The 20,995-nt window shown below is 39.3% G+C and overlaps 1 protein-coding gene across 1 annotated transcript in view; it reads right to left on the minus strand.

The window, feature by feature from the left end:
* Window positions 1-20,995, minus strand: part of SLC7A14 (solute carrier family 7 member 14) — a 67,996-nt gene that overhangs the window by 19,542 nt on the left and 27,459 nt on the right. Inside the window, exon 2 of the mRNA XM_070754142.1 lies at window positions 19,262-19,763. Within this exon, the coding sequence (XP_070610243.1) occupies window positions 19,262-19,562 (301 nt within the window). The 5' untranslated portion in view covers window positions 19,563-19,763. The remainder of the gene's footprint in view (window positions 1-19,261; window positions 19,764-20,995) is intronic.

Raw genomic sequence — 20,995 nt, forward strand, 5'->3', positions numbered from 1 at the left:
GGACAATTCTAATCTCTGGGGGGAGTTGGTTCCAGAGGGCCGGGGCCGCCACAGAGAAGGCTCTTCCCCTGGGTCCCGCCAAGTGACATTGTTTAGTTGACGGGACCTGGAGAAGACCCACTCTGTGGGACCTAACTGGTCGCTGGGATTCGTGCAGCAGAAGGCGGTCCCTGAGATAATACTTAGCTTTTGCTAGTCCTCTACTAACTTCGTCACAGTATTAAAATTGCCATTGAAGACATAGTTGATCTTATATAATGCTGCTCAATTTGCTCATTGCCCCCGTCGTAGGCGCACACCCTTCTTTCCCACCTGTAATTAGCTTTGTTGTTGCTAGCTTAGTCCTGCTAACAGGTGGAATTACTGTTGCTTCTTTCCCTTTTGTGCATTGCCTCTTTCTCTCCCCATGGCTATGAAAAATTACTTTGGGGGTGCTTATCACTACTTTCTCCACTTGTTGTTATTCCTCCCTTCCTTAGGTATACACATTGTCTCCTCTAACATCTTTTTTTGCCCATGAACATGTATTGAGTCTCCATTGTTCTACATTCCCCCTGTCTCTGTGCTCTTCCAGCGTGCTGGAAGGGGGAGAAAGTAATAGAATAGAATAGAATGGAATGGAATAGAATGGATGGATGGAATGGAATGGAATGGAATGGAATAGAATAGGATGGATGGATTGGATTGGAATGGAATAGAATAGAATAGAATAGAATAGAATGGATGGATGGATGGATGGATGGAACGGAACGGAACGGAACAGAACAGAATAGAATTTTATTGGCCAAATGTGATTGGACTCACAAGGAATTTGTCTTGGTGCATATGCTCTCAGCGTATATAAAAGAGAAAGATACATTTGTCAAGAATCATGTGGTACAACACTTAATGATTGTCATAGGGGTTAAATAAGCAATGAAGAAACAATCAATATTAATAAAAATCTTAGGATACAAGCAAAAAGTTACAGTCATATAGTCCTAAGCGGGAGGAAAAGGATGATAGGAATGATAAGATAAAACTACTAGAAGTAGAAGTGCAGATTTAGTAAAAAGTCTGACAGTAGAGTGATGGTGTTTGGAGAGGGGCGGCATACAAATCTAATAAATAATAATAATAATAATAATAATAATAATAATAATAATAATAATAACAACTGTTCTTGTGTCTATTGTCTTGGTGTGCAGTGCTCTGTAGCGACGTTTTGAGGCTAGGAGTTGAAAAAGTTTGTGTCCAGGATGCGAGGGGTCAGTAAATATTTTCAGTAGATAACATAAAGTATATATCTACTCATCTCATAATGCTCTCTTCTGCCTCGTTGCTCCACAAATTAGTTTTTGGGGAATTTTATCAAATAATAAGATGGAATTATAGCCATTTTATTTTACCCATTTTTGCAATACAGCCACTGAATGTGTTAAATGGTGCAGACATTAATGGTTCCCTATGGTACAAGTTTGTATTGTCAAAGATCTGGGACATTTTGATCTCTTTTTAAATGTACTCTTGGAAATAACAGATTTCAAAGGGATATTTGGGACTTTTATTTCTATCAATGAAGTTCAGGGACAAGGGAGTATGAACAAGGACACACACAAAAAACCCAGAAACATTCGCATCACCCCTCGCCCGCAACTGACCCTTCAAAACCGGGCTTGCATATAAAGTAATGTTCAAAGCCGATTAAAAATGCATGCAGTCTACAAATGCAAGAGAGGAACAGAGTCTGAAAGATTTATGAAACAGATGCCATGGGTGTTCAATTCCAGCCCTGGGCTTGTTCTGACTCAAAATGAAGTTGGCTACTAACTTTTTGCCTGGGGGGAAATAAGGTTTAATGAAATATGTACCTTTCCTGGGTTATATCATCTAATCAGGATTAGCTCCGGTTAGTGTGCTGATGGAAGAGTGTAAACAAAATTATTGTAGAACTAACAATCCTGGGCCTATAAAGCCTAGAACTACGGCGCCTAAAACACGATCTGAGTATTGCCCACAAGATCATATGCTGCAATGTCTTACCAGTCAATGACTACTTCAGCTTCAACCGCAACAACACAAGAGCACACAACAGATTCAAACTTAATACGAACCGCGCCAAACTTGACTGTAAAAAATATGATTTCAACAATCGAGTTATCGAAGCGTGGAACTCATTACTGGACTCAGTTGTGTCAACCCCTAACCCCCAACATTTCTCCCTTAGACTCTCCACGATTGACCTCTCCAGGTTCCTAAGAGGCCAGTAAGGGGTGTACATAAGTGCACTGGTGTGCCTTTCATCCCCTGTCCAATTGTCTTTCCTTTCTCTCACTTATCATATATATTTTCTTTCTTTCATATATCGTCTCCTCTAAGTTCACTTTCACCCTCTTTTATATTATCACATGTCTATTTTTCTTCCTATGTATTTATGTATTGGACAAATGAATAAAATAAAAATAAATAAATAAATAAACTGTAGGTTAAAGTAGGGAGGTTGGAAAAAAAAGAAGGAAGCTCAAATTGCCCAAGGAACCGCTGATTCAGTTCTACAGAGGAATTACTGATTCTGTCATCTGCACCTCTATAACTGTCTGGTTTGGTTCTGCAACCCAACAGGACCGACACAGACTTCACAGGATAATAACTGCAAAAAGAAAAAAAACCCAATTGCTGCTAACCTGCTTTCCATTGTATACTGTATACTGCACGAGTCAAAAAGAGGGTGGTGAAAATTTTTACTGACCTCTTGCATCCTGGACATATTGTTTCAACTCCTACCCTCAAAATGACGCGATAGAGCACTGCACACCATGACAACTAGACACAAAAGTAGTTTCCCCCCGAAGGCCATCAATCTGCTGAAGAAATAATTTCCTCACCACTGTCAAACTATTCACTAAGATTGCATTACTATTACTATTAGTCTTCTCATCGTTCCTATAACTCATTTCCTCCCACTTATTGACTGTATGATTGTAACCTGTTGCTTGTGTCCTTACGTTTTATACCAATATTGATTATTTCCTGATTGCTTACTTGTATCCTATGACAATCATTAAGAGTTGCACCTCGTGATTCTTGACAAATGTATCTTTTCTTTTATGTACACTGAGAGCTTATGCACCAAAGACAAATTCTTTGTGTGTCCAATTACACTTGGACAATAAAGAATTCTATTCTATTCTATTCTATTCTGTCACCATTGCTAGCAATGCACATGGCCATAGAAGTGGAAAAACCTGAGAGGCTTTTGGTCCAAAATTCAAGCCAGCAGAAATAATAGAATGGAAACAGTTTCCTCTCCACCACAAAAAGATGCCAGAAGGCTGCCTCAGAAAAGTAGCTTTTGAGCAGAGATCTAAAATTAGTAAAAGACATGACATCATGTGAGCCTAATGACAAATGGAAAATAAATATAAGCAGATTTCCACTGGATGCCTTCGGATGTTAATTTAAAAATGGAATCATGTCCCCATTAGAAGTAGACAGGAACAAGACAGATCTAGAGCAGTGTTTCCCAACCTTGGCAACTTGAAGATATTTGGACTTCAACTCCCAGAATTCCCCAGCCAGCGAATTCTGGGAGTTGAAGTCCAGATATTTTCAAGTTGCCAAGGTTGGGAAACACTGCTCTAGAGGTATTTGGGGTAAAAGGAAGAGAAGGAGAAAGAACAAGGCCATCCTCCTTAATGTCCTTTCCCCATATCTGTCATTCATCCACATTGGCCAGGGTCACAAATCCTTCTAGCCGGTAACCACCAGCCATAAATGCCATTTAACAAATAGCAATCAACTTCTAAAAAGTGGTCCGAAAAATTGTATGGAAATAAGAGGGAGAAAGAGAAAAATTGTATTGTGGTATCCAGTGAAGGGATCCAGGCATGCTTAAATTCCACATATGTCGCCAGGCACAGGGAAATTAATATACCCCTAGCTACTATGGTTTTATGTATGGACTGTTAGGTTGAGTGATTGTTTTTCTTTTTTATAATAAGGGTTTTAAATTTGTTTTTAACAATTTGTATATGTTGTATTGTTGTTGTGAGCCGCCCCGAGTCCTCAGAGAGGGGCGGCATACAAATCTAATAAATAATAATAATAGTAATAATAATAATAATAATTATTATTATTATTATTATTTCAATACAACACAGCAAACGAGATCACTATGCTGGATTTCGTATTTCATCACCAGTCGGGCGCTTCCCAAGCACCTAGGACTGCATGATGTAGCGGCAAATTATGTTTGCCGATCCCAGTAAAGCGGCCTTTTGCAATTGACAGGTGGAGATTTTGTCAATTCCAATGGTTTTCAAATGTCCACTGAGATCCTTTGGCACTGCGCCCAGCGTGCCAAGGACCACTGGGACCACTTTCACTGGCTTATGCCAGAGTCATTGCAGCTCGATTTTTAGATCTTCGTATTTCACTAATTTCTCTAGCTGCTTCTCCTCAATTCTGCTGTCTCCTGGGATTGCGATGTCGATGATCCATACTTTCTTTTTCTCCACGATCACAATGTCTGGTGTGTTATGCTTCAGAATTCGGTCAGTCTAAAGTTGGAAGTCCCACAGTAGTGGTAGTAGTAGAAGTAGTAGTAGTAGTAGTAGTAGTAGTAGTAGTAGTAGTAGTAATAGTAATAATAATAATAATAATAATAATAATATAATTATAATTATAATTATAATTATAATTATAATTATAATTATAATAATTATTATTATTACTATTATAATTATAATTATAATTATTATTGCTATTATAATTATTATTATATTCAGTTACTGTGGATTTACCATCCAGATGGATGATGAGGTCTTTTTCTGCCGTCAATCTTCTATGTTTCTATGTTTCACTTATCTTTTCCTACTGGTTCCGGATTTGTGAGGCTGGTGCAGGCACGCGCCCGACATGTGTGCGCAAGATTTCACTTCTGCGCATGTGCAGAAGCAAAAAAAAAGGACAAAAATTGCCAAAGTCTCACCTGTGCAAGCATCCTCACGTGAGATTTTGCTTCAGGTGCGCCTGCCCATGCTGAACTCTGGAGCCCACAAAAAAGTCCTAACCGATCGCCGATCCCATTCGTGCTGGGTGGGGCTTGTCAATGGTAGCTTCAAATCTGGGTCGGTCATCGAGACCAAAGCTTTAGTCTTCTGAGCTTTCCGATTTATGCTGGAGTCCACCCTCAGGTAATTTCTGTCTAGCAATGTGCTTTGGGCTATTTTCTGTGTGCTATTTATATGGTTCTGGTTTTCTTTTCTGCCTGTATGCTCAGCGGCGCACCACATAGAAACATAGAAGACTGACAGCAGAAAAAGACCTCATGATCCATCTAGTCTGCCCTGATACTATTTTTTGTATTTTATCTTAGGAAGGATATATGTTTATCCCAGGCATGTTTAAATTCAGTTACTGTGGATTTACCAACCACGTCTGCTGGAAGTTTGTTCCAAGGATCTACTACTCTTTTAGTAAAATAATATTTTCTCATGTTGCTTTTGATCTTTCCCCCAACTAACTTCAGATTGTGTCCCCTTGTTCTTGTGTTCACTTTCCTATTAAAAACACTTCCCTCCTGAACCTTATTTAACCCTTTGACATATTTAAATGTTTCGATCATGTCCCCCCCTTTCCCGTCTGTCCTCCAGACTATACAGATTGAGTTCATTAAGTCTTTCCTGATATGTTTTATGCTTAAGACCTTCCACCATTCTTGTAGCCCTTCTTTGGACCCGTTCAATTTTGTCAATATCTTTTTGTAGGTGAGGTCTCCAGAACTGGACACAGTATTATTATTATCATTATCATTATCATTATCATTATCATTATCATTATCATTATCATCATCATTATTATTATTATTATTATTATTATTATTATTATTATTATTTAGATTTGTATGCCGCCCCTCTCCGCAGACTCGGGGCGGCTCACAGCAGGATACAACAATTCATGACAAATCTAAATATAATTTAAAATATTTTTTTAAAAACCCATTTACTAAACAAACATACACACAAACACACCATGCATAAATTGTACATGCCCGGGGGAGGTGATTCAGTTCCCCCATGCCTGACGACAAAGGTGGGTTTTAAGGAGTTTACGAAAGGCAGGGAGAGTAGGGGCAGTTCTAATCTCTGGGGGGAGTTGGTTCCAGAGAGTCGGGGCCGCCACAGAGAAGGCTCTTCCCCTGGGGCCTGCCAATTGTTTAGTTGACGGGAACCAGAGAAGGCCCACTCTGTGGGACCTAATCGGTCGCTGGGATTCGTGCGGCAGAAGGCGGTCTTAGAGATATTCTGGTCCAGTGCCATGAAGGGCTTTAAAGGTCATAACCAAATGTGGTCTCACCAGCGCTCTATATAGCGGGATCACTGGGTGTGCAAGCTTGTGTGCCACATGCACTTCACATGTAGGTGCTGAAAACACAGCTTCTGCGCATGCTCAGAAGCAAAAAAACAAGATGGCGGAATCTATGGCGCTGCCAAGAGAGCTGGTTCGGGGGCATGGCAGGCCTGAGTCACTGCCAGTTCTAGCCACCAAGTTACTACCGATTCTATCAGAAGCGGTCCAGCGGACCTTTGACTCCAACACCAATCCGAAAACTCAGAAGACTGGATTCTGCAACGTTATTCTGGGACACGTTGCCTCCATTTGTGAATAATTCTATTATTTATTACTAAAGAAGCCAAATTAGATAAGGCGCTATGTATTTAAGACAATTATCTTCTAACAGAGCAAAAATATGCTTTGACCTCTTTTGGAAGAAGTTTAGTTTCCTCCCTTTCCTCCCTGCTGTGTAAAACAGTAGATCAATGCATCCTGATACTTGAGAGGCCTGGCCTTGTCTGCAAGAAATCCAATTATTCTGCATCCAAGTCATTCGGTGTTATGTGAAAAGAATACAGCTGTTGATTATTGGTTTATTCAGCATTCATGTGGGCTGCGAAGGTTTCTTCCATTTTATTAAAAAAAAAATAACAGCAGAGCTTTCAACAAGAGGCTCTAATGTGAGTGACTCTGTAATGTTCTTCCAAATTAGGAGCAGATTTGCTCAATTTGGCATTAATTCTTTTTTTCCTTTTTTTAAACAAAAACAAAACAGACCTTCGGATCAATTGGTTAGAAATGGAAACCGGACCATTTAAATTCTTTCCCTGTCTCCAGTCATAAGCAATAACAAAACATGGCTGGTATAATAACCAGTGTGATAATATTTGGGAACAATAAACACAGCTGCGTATTTCAATAATTTTTTTAAATCAAGCTGGCTGTAACTTTCAAAAGCCCTGGCTCTTTAGATCTTTAAAGCATTTCTCCTATTCTTTCCCCCTCCCATGGATCTAAAATTACACCTTAGGTGCTTTACTGAGTCTTCGGAGAGGGGCGGCACACAAATCTAATAAATTATTATTATTAATATTGGTCATAACATCTTATCCTACAGCTGTGTTCCAGATGTTAGCATTTATTTATCTTTAGAGCTTCTTGTCCTCACTTTTTCAGCTTCTTTCCTACATGGCAATGGACCAGATTACCTCCGGAACCACCTGCTACCGCACAAATCCCAGCGACCGATAAGGTCCCACAGAGTTGGCCTTCTCCGGGTCCTGTTGACTAAACAATGTCGTTTGGCGGGCCCCGGGGGAAGAGCCTTCTCTGTGGCGGCCCTGGCCTTCTGGAACCAACTCCCCCCCGAGATTAGAACTGCCCTCACCCTCCCTGTCTTTCGTAAACTACTCGAGACTCATTTATACCGCCAGGCATGGGGGAGTTGAGATAGCTCTTCCCCCTAGGCCATTACAAGTTATGCATGGTATGTTTGTGTGTATGTTTGGTTTTATAATAGGGGTTTTTAGTTGTTTTTATTATTGGATTGTACATATTGTGTTTATTATTGTTGTTAGCCGCCCCGAGTCTGCGGAGAGGGGCGGCATACAAATCCAATAAATTATTATTATTATTATTATTAATTAATTTACAAGATCCATGTTGGACAAACTACAAGCAGGGAATATAGGAACTCCCATTTCCATCTACATTCGTCAGCTATTAAAGGAACACATGGCTTAGCCAATACAGTGGTACACCTCTACTTAAGAACTTTTCTGGATAAGAACCGTGTGTTCAAGATTTTTTTGCCTCTACTTAAGAACGATTTTCTACTTAAGAACTCACGCCTAGAAAAATTTCCCAGGAAATTTGAGAGCGGCACGAAGGCCCGGACAGTTTTCTGCCATTCCCACTTTAATCCTGGCCATCTGGGCTGCCATAGGAGCCTTTTGGTGGCGCTTAAGGAAGCTTTGGTAGTCCAGAGCAAATGAAGCATTTTTCTTTCTCTGGGCGCTTGGACATGGAATAAACCTCTGCCAGTGCCCAGAGAAAAGAAATGCTCCCTTCGCTCTGGGCAGCCGAGGAATCACTAGCGTGAAGTAAATGCATTATCTACAAAGCAAACGAGCGAGAGGAGAGGGGAGCCCTTCAGCATGGGAAGGAAGAGGCAGCAGGTAGCAGCAGCAGCAGCCAGTGTATGGGAGGCAGCCTCGCGCCAGGTGTATGGGAGGCGCATGCTCCTCCTCACCGCCACAGAGTCCCTCTTTTTTTTTTAAGCCTTAAAGTTTTGGATTTTTTTATTCCCCTCATCTCACCTTCTTCCTCCTCCTCATCCCACCCAAATTCTGAGCTTTTATTTCTTTCCTAATGGGTTTGCACGCATTATTTGCTTTCACATTGATTCCTATGGGAAAAATTGCTTCTACTTAAGAACATTTCTACTTAAGAACCTGGTCACGGAACAAATTAAGTTCTTAAGCAGAGTTACCACTGTATTTCATTAGACGAAGCACCTGCTATTTTATATTTTCTCTTGTGCACTGCATATAGGCACAAATAAATCCCTGTAGTTTACAGAGGGAGTTGGTTCCAAAGGACTGGAGCAGCCACAGAGAAAGCCCTTCCCCTAGACCTCGCCAGGTGATATTGCTTGGCTGATGGGACTCAGAGAAGGCTGACTCTGTGGGATCTGACCAGCCACTGGGATACATGAGGCAGGTCAGATATTGTGAGATAGGAGAACATAAAAAAACAAACAAGTAACATGGAAGAATTTTTCAAAAAGAAGGAGGAGGAGGAAGAGACCTTTGGTAAAATTACCCTGGGTGGACTGATGTGTTGTTATATACCTTTGGGGTTTTGTGAGGGGCAAGGGTTCTGTGTGAATGCCTTATCTTTCATAAAAATAAGCATCTTTTTTGCAAGTCAGTGGCTTCTTTGAATTTCTACAGGACTATTTAATCTCAAGAAATCATAAAGGATCTCCAATGGGGCTTTATCATATTGTGGGCAGCCACCAGAGTTCAGCATGAGGAGTTGGATAAGAGAAAACCAAATCAGCAGATGCATCTTCTGATGTAATCCCAGAAAGAGATTTTTGAACAAGCAATGCCTTTGAAATAAGATACAAAAACAAAACCCTCTTTTGCAGTGGAAGAACATGTCCAAGACATTTTAAATTAGTTTTTAAGCAAAATCTAAACTCTCACTGAACTAGGATCGCCCAGTTCTACCTGTGTCCATCATTATTTTTCAGTCAAGGCAGCAACCTTCCTTAAAGCATTAAACTGAGAGTGGAAGTCAAGTAGGATACAATTTTAGGCGGCCAAGTATCTGAGACTCCATGGGATTAAAATGTGGCAAATTTGCAGTTGTTTCAGGCATCACCAACCAGAAAATTTCAATGTATATTGTGTTTGTGTCTCCCCTTAGACCTCTGGAGGTCGGGTAGACCAACCTTTGCTTTGGTTCTTCGAGATCAATTAGACTGGTTCTGCCCACTAGCCTTCTGGAGCAGGGGGTCTTCAACCTTGGCAACTTGAAGACTTGTGGACTTCAAATCCCAGCATTCCTAAGCCAGTTTTGTTGGCTGAGGAATTCTGGGAGTTGAACTCCACAAGTCTTAAAGTTGTTAAGGTTGGGGACCCCTGCTTTGAAAGACACATAGATCAGTCCCATCATTGGCTGCCAGAGGTGGCAGAATGTCAGAAGTCATTTCCATGCCCTCCCCCCCTTTTTATTTATTTATTTATTTATTTATTTATTCATTTGTCCAATACACAAATACATAAGAAGAAAAATAGACATGTAGTAATATATATAAGGGTAAAGTGAACTTAGAGGAGAGGATATATGAAAGAAAGAAAATATATATGATAAGTGAGAGAAAAGAAAGACAATTGGACAGGGGACGAAAGGCACACCAGTGCACTTATGTATGCCCCTTACTGGCCTCTTAGGAACCTGGAGAGGTCAATCGTGCAGAGTCCAAGGGAGAAATGTTGGGGGTTAGGGGTTGACACAATTGAGTCCGGCAATGAGTTCCACGCTTCGACAACTCGATGTTTGAAATCATATTTTTTACAGTCAAGTTTGGAGCGGTTCGTATTAAGTTTGAATCTGTTGCGTGCTCTTGTGTTGTTGCGGTTGAAGCTGAAGTAGTCATTGACCGGTAGGAAGTTGCAGCATATGATCTTGTGGGCAATACTCAAATTGTGTTTTAGGCGCCGTAGTTCTAGGCTTTCTAGGCCCAGGATTGTTAGTCTATTTTCGTAGGATATTCTGTTTCGAGTGGAGGAGTGAATGGCTCTTCTGGTGAAATATCTTTGGACATTTTCAAGGGTGTTGATGTCTGAGATGTGGTATGGGTTCCAGACAGATTTTGTCCTTGGTCATTGTGTTTCTTTGTGTAGGCAGAGAAATATCTCTGAAACCATGACACCGTGGGTCACCAATTATTTAGTCTATCCTAAACAAAGCAGATTGTCCCATTCTGTAAGACAGCAACCTAGATGGAGTTGGGTGGGGGGAATACTTTGCTTTCATCCCTATTCCTAGTAATTTTCTCTTGACTATTCACATTTCATATTTCCCATTAGCATTTTCTCTAGACAAAGGGATGGGGAAAAAACCTGACATAGCTTTTCACAGGAGATACTGGAATATATGATATATGCACAATAGTCTCTCCACCCTCCCCATAAAAATGCAGAGTGAAGTGCCTGCATTTACGATGCAGATAATACAAAAACTAGCAGAGAGAACACGGAAACAAATGAATCCTCATCCGTATTTACTTTCCACAGCCAGCGCACCTCAATCTTTTAGCCTTTCTTTTATTCAGAGAGAGAGAGAAGAAAAGAAGTCACCTCTTCATCTGATCCTACAAATTAAGTAGCGTCATCACAAGAAATTTTAATTGAGTTGGATATGACATCCAATAATTTATCTGTTCAAAATCAGGTGAAAGAAAAATAATATGTTTTAGGTTCCCTGGGGAAACCATCCAAGAGTTGTTTTGATAGTTAACATAGAAAAAGATGACTCTTAGAATCTGATTTCTTCTTCAGGGGTGCTTACAAAATCTACTCAGGAATAGTTACCACATTTTTTTTGCTAATTAAAGTTATGTAAAGACAGAACCTTGTAAAAGAGGACTTTTAAAAAATCCAGCTAAATCGGTATTAACGTAAACAACCCAAAAGCTCTTTATCACAACCTAGTACAGTAATGGTAATTTTTAAAATTCTCATCCCATCTCCAAATTTCCATAGTTACCACTTTTTTTTTTTTTTTTGCTAATACTGTGGTGTGTGTCTCCAATCTCCAAAATCTTCCCAAAGCAACTTTGCAATTACCTGATTTGTTATGAATGCTCATTTTTAGACAATACTCTTCTTTGTAAGAGTTGAATTTGAGGCTCGGTGAAAAGTATTCTTTATTTTGAGGTTTTTTTTGGTGCTATCTGAGCTTGGTTGTTTTGCAGACATTTCATTACCGAACTAAGTAACATCATCCAGCTGGGGTGGCGCAGTGGTTAGAGTGCAGTACTGCAGGCTACTTCAGCTAACTGCTAGCTGTAGTTCAGCAGTTCAAATCTCAGCAGCGTCCATGCCCTTAGAAACGGAATGAGGATGCTTATCTCTAATCACAACGCCAGACAATGATCTACTGACCACTGGCACAGCCCGTTTTCTTCCGCTGACTTCCAGCTACACGATAGTAATATAAACTTCTCCAAGAACATACCTCAGGAAAGCTACGTGCCTTGTAACTTTACTTTCTGGGTAACCCTCGTAGTATGGTTAATATATAAATGTAACAGATACAGAGATAGACCGATGTAGTGAAAAGTGTTTGCTCTTTGAGGGCTGAACTCTGTTAAATTCAGATTAAAAAAGAACTTTTGCTCAAATGATATACAAGTACCATATTTTTGGAGTATAAGACATACCTTCCCCTCCTAAAAGAGGCTGAAAATTTGGGGGCATCTTATACTCTGAATGTAGCTTTTTTGAAGCTTTTTTTCAGCCCTAATGAGACGCCAACAATCTTCCCGGCTTGCTGTCTTTTTCATTGCTACTCCTCCAAGAATATTTTTTCTAGACCTAGGTCTTTGCAGGCGTTTCTTTCATTGTTACTTGCTCCAAAGGATACTTTTTCCAGCCCTAATGAGGTGCTAACGATATTCCAGTCTCTTACCGGCTTGCAGTCTTTTCCAGTGCTATTCTCTCCTAAGATTTCTTCCAGCCTTAAGTTTTTGCAGGCTTTTTTTCATTGCTGCTCCTTTCGAATAATGTTTTTTACAGCACTAAACCAGTGTTCTGTCGGGCTCTCTGGTACACTCCTCCCAAAAATTCACAGGTACAAATTTCAGACACACACACGTTTGAAAATTCAAAACAATGTTCTTTATAATGAAAATTCACTTAAACTAAGCCCTCTTTTGGTATAGCAAAGAGCACTCGTCTCCAAACAAACTGGTAATTTGTACAAGTCCCTTATCAGTTCTGTGATACTTAGCTTGCAGCTGTGACGCAATTCACAGTCCTTCTTCTTTCACAAAGTGAAACACACTTTACTGTGGTTTAGTTTCAAAGCGGGGAAAAATCAGCACACAAAAGGTCAAAGTCAGTAAAGCAGGCACGAAACACAACGATCAGATAATCCTCCACAATGGCCAAACCCACAGGCTGCTCTTTATAGCAGCCTCACTAATTACCACAGCCCCACCCAACCCCAGGTGGCCTCATTTTCTTTGATAATAAATAATAAAATAATAATAATAATAATCTCTCAGTTGTTGTTGCCTATGCATCGCTCTCCGCATGCGTGGCTGTATCATTAACTCTTGTTCTGAATCCAAGGAGGAGGTAGATAATTGATCTCCTTCTGAGCTGTCTGCCACACTCTCCTCCTCCCTGTCACTCATGTCTTCTTGGTTAGAGGAGCTTTCATCAGCAGATTCCGCCGAGGGCAAAACAGGCCTGCAGCATGTGGATGTCTCCCCCACATCCACAGTCCTTGGGGCAGGAGCTGGGCCAGAGCTAACCACAACACCCAGGGGATAAAATAATGTGCTGAAGCTGACCAGACTAAGAACACTAGCTGAATGAATAGGTAGGCAGATTTTTCTCTTATTTTCCTCCCCCAAAACTAAGGTGCATCTTATACTGATGTGCATCTTATACTCTGAAAAATATGGTGTGTCTTCATAGTGATGCTGACTTTACTTTGGTTGAAACAGCCCAGCTGTCATGTGCTTTAGTAACTACAAGGCAGGATGGTCCTATTCTTTCACCTATTCTTTATTGTAGCTCAACTCACACAATTCTTCTCTTCCTTTTATTTTGCTTTTTTTGTTTTGACTTAAGCTTATATTTTTCCTGGAATGAATAGACAAAATGGATGTGTTAAGCCTCTAAGCCTTTGTGAGGCTTAACACACCCACTTCTATCTCTAAAATCCTTAATCTCCAAATCCACAATATTTCTACTCAGTATGGCAGTATATCATCAGATCTATTCCAATAATATTGTAAAAGGAAGAGGAAGAAAAATTAGAAGAATTAATTAGGAGGAGGAGAAGGAAGAGGAGGAGGAGGAGGAGGAGGAGGAGGAGGAGGAGAAGAAGAAGAAGAAGAAGAAGAAGAAGAAGAAGAAGAAGAAGAAGAAGAAGAACAACAACAACAACAACAACAACAACAACAACTCAGGCTGAGAAAGTTTGCTCTTCCTTGCTTTTATTCAATAATCAAAATGAGTTATTGTTACAGGACGTTACACCTATTATTTATTGCCTGATTCAAAAAACCACAATTAAAAGAAATATTACTTAATAATACATATACTGGTTGCGGCAAGAATTACATTTGTGCAGAAATGGAAAGAAAAGGAAATACCAAAGGATGTAGAAGTTTATAAAAAAATTATGGAATGTGCAGAATTAGACATGATGACAAAACGCTTGAATAATCAAGTAGAAACAGAATTTTATAAAATATGGAATAAAGTATACGAATGGTGGAACTTTAAAAAATGATATTAAAAGTTAAAGTAATAAGAATTTAAAACTTCTTGAATCTATAGTTTTGAAATTTTATAAGATAGAGTATAATAGTTTAAAATGCTTATAGTATGATAAAGTTAGATATGCTATTCATTATATTATATTTTTTGAATAAGTATTTTACAGATAAAGAAATTTAATTAACATATACAGTAGAGTTAAATTCAACAAGTATCTAATATAAATGTGTGTTATTTCTGTATTGATCTGATTACAGTTAGGTTTTTATTTTTTGTAGTACATAGACTTCTAAGATAAGCGGAGCACGAAAAAAATAATTTAAAAAAATAAAAGAAATATTAATTTGATGGGAAAATCCAGAAAATGCCTCAAGAAGAGCATTATCTAGAATTCTCTTGTCATCACCAGCCTAGCTTGATTTAAAAAAAAAACCTGTTTTCTTGATATAACATCTGGACTACAAGGTCACCTATTAATGAGAAACCGAAAAATCAATTTACTGTCTTACAAGAAGCAGATGTGCAAAGGAGCTTGCCATTTGGAACAAGTGCAAAAAGCAAATCTGCTGGATGAAGGTTCTACCTTATATTGTCTCTTGTCACATTTACCCCAGGTAATTTCTAATGAGAATTCTCGCCACAAAAAAAGAGTGTAAAATCCATGTCCACACACAAAGGCAGTAAAAAAAAAGAATAGGAAAACTAATGGATTTTTCCTGTAGCCCACCACTTTTTAGACATTAGATAAAGCATTTTATGATAGTGGTATTTATCATTAACATTTTATTGATAGGTGCAATGCAATAGAATAGAATAGAATAGAATAGAATAGAATGGAATTTTATTGGCCAAGTGTGATTGGACACACAAGGAATTTGTCTTGGTGCAAATTCTCTTGTCTCAGTGTACATAAAAGAAAAAGATACATTTGTCAAGAATCATGTGGTACAACACTTAACGATTGACATAGGGGTCAAATTAGCAATGAAGAAACAATCAATATTAATAAAAATCTTAGGATACAATCAACAAGTTACAGTCATACAGTTCTAAGTGGGAGGAGAAGGATGATAGGAATGATGAGAAAAAGTAGTAGAAATAGAAGTGCAGATTTAGTAGTTGGTAGTTGGGTATTTAGTATTAGTAGTTGGGTGTCATACTATGCAAAAGCTCTTTTTAGTATGACTTGCTTTTTTAAAAAACCTGTATGAGTAGCAGAAATATATTGCCACACCTTTTAACATTTAATCATGGTTTGCAAATGAAGGCGTGTATTCTCTAGAACAAATTCAAAGAAGAGCAACACAGATGATTAGGGGACTGGAGGCTAAAACATGAATAATTGTTGCAGGAACTTGGTACTGTATGTCTATTTTAATGAAAAGAAGAACTAGGGGAGACATGATAGCAGTGTTCCAATATCTCAGGGGTTGCCACAAAGAAGAGGGAGTCAAACTCTTCTCCAAAGCACTTGAGGATAAGACAAGAAGCAATGGGTGGAAACTAAACAATGAAAGAAGCAACTTAGAACTAGAAGATCTCCAAGGTCCCTTCCAACTGTTATTCTATTTTATTCTATACCACCCAATCGTGGACACCTAAGCAGTGTAAACTTGTTGGATTGGATCAGAAGTCTAATCTGGATTGTAGAAATTCAACGTATGGATTCTACCCCAGTCCTCTCCTTGATGTATCTTTGATAAACCTATATTTTCCAGGCTAATAACTGTTCATAGATCCGACAACAATACATGCATCCAGTCAATTGCTGAGCAAGACACTGATTGGTGGAAAACTTCCCTTCAGCTATGGAAAGTTTTTTTTTTAATATATTGACTTTAATATATTGATTAATCTGGAACTGGATTATGAAACCTGGATTGACCTGGGCAAAGGAGAGCAGGCATTTTTTTAAATTTTCCTGCATGCTTGTTCTGATAGGACCTTCTAGAGTAGAGTTTCTCAACTTGTGGTCCCTGGACCCCTAGAGGGGAGGATAATGTCATCACAGGGGGTCCACAAAAGCTTGAAAATGTTATGAGGAGTAAGCTTTCTACAGCACGAAGTAAACTTCTCCTTCTGATCTGAAGTAAACTTCTCCTTCTGATCTCTCTCTCTTTCTCTCTCTCACACACACAATTTTAAGATTGGATAAATTCCAAGCACTCACTACGAGAGTGGTCTTGTCAGACGTTGATTGTACCCGAAGGAGGAGATTTAAGCACATCTCAGCACCAAGCCAGATATTTATTAAATCAAGTGCATTACCTGAAACATATTTCTACAATATTTATCTAACTACCCAGAGAAGAACAATTTGCTACTGAATTTGGCAGTGGGATGAAGCAGAGCAACAACAACAAAAAAGGATGGGCAGATATGCCCCATGGCATTGGACCAGAATACCTCCGGAACCGCCTTCTACCGCACGAATCCCAGCGGCCGATAAGATCCCACAGAGTTGGTCTTCTCCGGGTCCCGTCGACCAAACAATGTCGTTTGGTGGGCCCCATGGGAAGAGCCTTCTCTGTGGCGGCCCCGGCCCTCTGGAATCAACTTCCCATGGAGATTAGAACGGCCCCCACCCTCCTTGTCTTTCGCAAGTTACTTAAGACCCACCTATATTGCCAGGCATGGGGCATATCTAAGACATTTCCCTCAGGCTTATTATATTTCATGTTTGATGTGTATCTGCTGTATGGTTTTTAATTGTTGAGGTTTTTATATATTTTATTATTAGATTTGTTCCATTGTTATACTGTTTTTATTACTGTTGTGAGCCGCCCCGAGTCCTCGGAGAAGGGCGGCTTACAAATCTAATAAATTGAATTGAATTGAATTTGTGTATGTCAAAGGTCATATGGTTGGGCAAGCACAGATATGACACAAAGCCACATATGGATGCTCAGTTCACAACTTCACATCATCTGTTAGCATAAGTTAGCATAAGCTTTTTGCTCAGACCTTGCAATCATAGAATTTCTGGGTAGGCCTGGAAAGTTCGAGCTGGGGCAAGGGGGATGTACTGGCTGGCACCATCAAAAGACATTATTTGAGATAACATTCATTAAAAGTGAGCTGGATGGAAAATAAAGTTTGCTTCATTTGCTCCTACATTATTATTTTTTGTCTATCTTTGAACCCTTCTCCACTCTTCAGGACTTTAAAAGTTGTGACCTATGCACGTTTTTTTAGAAAAAGCCCATAATGAACAGATCCCAGAGGCGTAGAGTGTAGAAAGAAAGAAAGAAGATTAAAATGTTTGCTGTTGAGAATGATAATGATAAAGATGATGGTGGTAACCAATTTAGTCAGGAAGACTTAAGGCAGGGAGTCCTAAATATAGAGTTACACATTGAAGATAAGTGGCCATATAATATTTCTAATTAAATAAATTAGTAAAAGAAATGCAATGTTATACAGCCTTCAAATTACATCTTCAAAAAAAATATGTTAAAATATTCATGAACTGGGAAAGCCAGTGGTAACAAAGTCAGCAATGAATAAGCATAGCAACTCAGTCATCCAATAGGAGCTAACTACCTCTGAGCCTGTGCAGAGAATCAAAACTGCAATTTTAGCTTAAGGCTGGGTGTGGCTCCAGTCTCCACTCTCCACTCTTGAATTCTTCCACTCTTTATTTATTTTTATTTATTTGTTTATTTATTTGTTTTGTCCAATACACAATAATACACAATGAGGGTTATAGAAAATATAATCAGGTAGAATGCATTAAAGGGGGAATAGAGGAGAAAATAAAGGAGTAAAATATAACAGTTAGAGAATAGCAGAAAAATATATCGGGATAGAAGAGAAGACATATGAGCTATGGGAGAGACTATAGGACAGGGGACGGTAGGCACTCCGGTGCACTTATGCATGCCCCTTACTGACCTCTTAGGAACTTGGTGAGGTCAACCGTGGATAGTCTAAGGGTAAAGTGTTGGGGGTTAGGGGATGATACTACAGAGTCTGGTAGTGAATTCCAAGCTTCAACAACTCGATTACTTTTTTTACAGTCAAGTTTGGAGCGTTTAATATTAAGCTTGAATCTGTTGTGGGCTCTTGTGTTGTTGTGGTTGAAGCTGTATTAGTCTTTGACAGGCAGCATATGATTCTGGTTTTATTTTACAACTGACTTTAATAAATTACAAAAACATAAGCTAAAGTTATGACCTATAAAGCCCTTCATGGCATCGGACCAGAATATCTCCGGGACCGCCTTCTGCCGCACGAATCCCCGTGACCGATTAGGTCCCACAGAGTTGGCCTTCTCTGGATCCCGTCGACTAAACAATGTTGTCTGACAGGTCCCAGGGGAAGAGCCTTCTCTGCGGCGGCCCCGACTCTCTGGAACCAGCTCCCCCCGGAGATTAGAACTGCACCCACCCTCCTTGCCTTCCGTAAACTCCTTAAAACTCACCTCTGCCATCAAGCATGGGGGAATTGAGGCATTCCCCCCTGCCCCGGGCCTATACAATTTATGTACGGTATGTCTATGTGTATGTCGGGTTTAATAATGGGTTTTTAATTTTTTTTTAATTTATTAGATTTGTTGTGAATTGTTTTATTATATGTTGTGAGCCGCCCCGAGTCTATGGAGAGGGGCGGCATACAAATCTAATAAATAGATAGATAGATAGATAAATAAATGAATGAATAAATAAATAAGTTTCAAAAATAATAGAAGAGGCCTCAAGACATACCTCTGTCACAGAAGGGTAGAATAATTTTGTTGTAAAATATAAACCAGGGATATCAAACATTGTTATCATGTGACGTATCACACGTTTCCCCCCCCTTCGCTAAAATGGGGGTGGGGGTGGCCATCATGTGATGTATCCGGCCTGCGGGCCATGAATTTGACACCCCTGTTGTAAATGTAGTGTAGTATAATATAGTTAGGAAAGACTCACCAGACAAGATGGAGGCTACGGCAGCGATGATGAAGGAAACGATGACTCCAGGGCCTGCCATCTCCTTAGCAACGAGGCCAGAAACCACGTACATGCCTGTCCCCACACAACTTCCAACGCCTAAAGATACCAGATCCAGGGTTGTGAGTACCTGGGCCAGTTTTGTTCCATGAGTGGTGGTGCCTGTGCCTTCCAGCATGGATTCTACTGGCTTGGTGCGCAGGATTCTTGAGTGCATGGCATACCATGTGGCTCCCCACTGGACCCGCCGGGGGTCCAAGTATGAGAAAATACCACTCATTGTGAGAACAACGGCAAGAGGAAGAACACCAGGTGGAACTGCAAAGGTCAATTCGTTCCAGGAACAAAACCGCACAGCATGGATTTTGAAAGGTAAACAATCCACTTCGCCAAAGGTCCAGAGCAATTCAAAGCCACATCCTTGTGAATCTGAAGAGGAGCTTCTCTTACACTTCTGTGGTCACTTCTTCCTTGTAAGCTCCTGCAAGAAGGAAAAAGAAGAAAGAAGTGAATGGAAAGATACAGAGAGAACAGGTTCAAAAGGGGAAGAACTTAAGAAATGCCCAAATACCAATAAGATTGTTAATCATGTGGAATAATCAGACTAAGTAAGGTTAGCCAATATTTCAGTGTAATTTTGAAGGGAAAGGACAGACTTGGAATAATGACTTGGAATAATGTAGATAAAATAATGATGATTGATATGAGAAGTATTATAAGAACTTAAGAAAAATTATATAAATGAAGTTGTGATTTTTATGAGGCATTAAGTTGTGATAAGAAAAACAAAGAATGAATAATAAGATTAAGGAAAGTGAGCAAGCAATATGGCTTACAATTAAAAGAGGTGAGAAGTAATAACTATTGTGATCAATTAAGCTTACAGCGGTCAATTTGGGGAAAATATATTTTTTGGAACTTAATTGATGGAGACCCCAGAAGACAAAATTAGATTTATTTTTTTCTTTTCTTTTAGAAGCAGTATATTTTAATAAAATATACCTGGAATAATGTGTTATATACAAAGAATTTACAAATGATTAACTATACACTTCATTGTTATATTTCAATATATTAAGGTATATTGATTTATATTGGTGATGGAGAAATAAATGAATAAAAATTGAAAAAAAAAAACCTGCCAAGAAAGCTGCATGAAATTGACCAGGGGAGTCACCAGAGGTCAAGGCTGATCCGAAGGCATAAATAATTTATAATAACAGAGAGTGGTGGACGAAACCCAGGACACATATAGCCCTTGGCTGCAAAAGCATGGACATTGAGTTGTAGGCTCTCACTCTCTATTTTTTCCCCCTACATTTCAATCAATCGGATGATTGCGGTGGCCAAGATTAGGTAATGAGCATAGGTGAATGGCAGCATTTGAAGTTTGGATGTTATTTTCCACCATAAAGTGGGGCTGCCTCTAAGACTCCCTAAGCATCTATCTTTCATAAATACCGCAGCAACATTTAAACATCTGGAACCTTTGTGGCTGAGTGCATTCTAATTAAACTGCCAATATCTACCTCTACTTTAGAAGTATCCTACTGTGGAGCTATTAAAAATAACAACCTCAAGGAAGCATAGTGTTCCTTAAGGCTTAAATGCCACAAGTATCATTCACTCTACTGATTGCTTCTTGCATGATAAACAAAACAAACGCCATAAACACTTTGAGAACCAACTTTATTAAGGATATTAAAGGAAGCA

The sequence above is a fragment of the Erythrolamprus reginae genome, chromosome 5 (genome assembly GCF_031021105.1).
Source record: "Erythrolamprus reginae isolate rEryReg1 chromosome 5, rEryReg1.hap1, whole genome shotgun sequence".
Taxonomy (NCBI): Eukaryota; Metazoa; Chordata; class Lepidosauria; order Squamata; family Dipsadidae; genus Erythrolamprus; species Erythrolamprus reginae.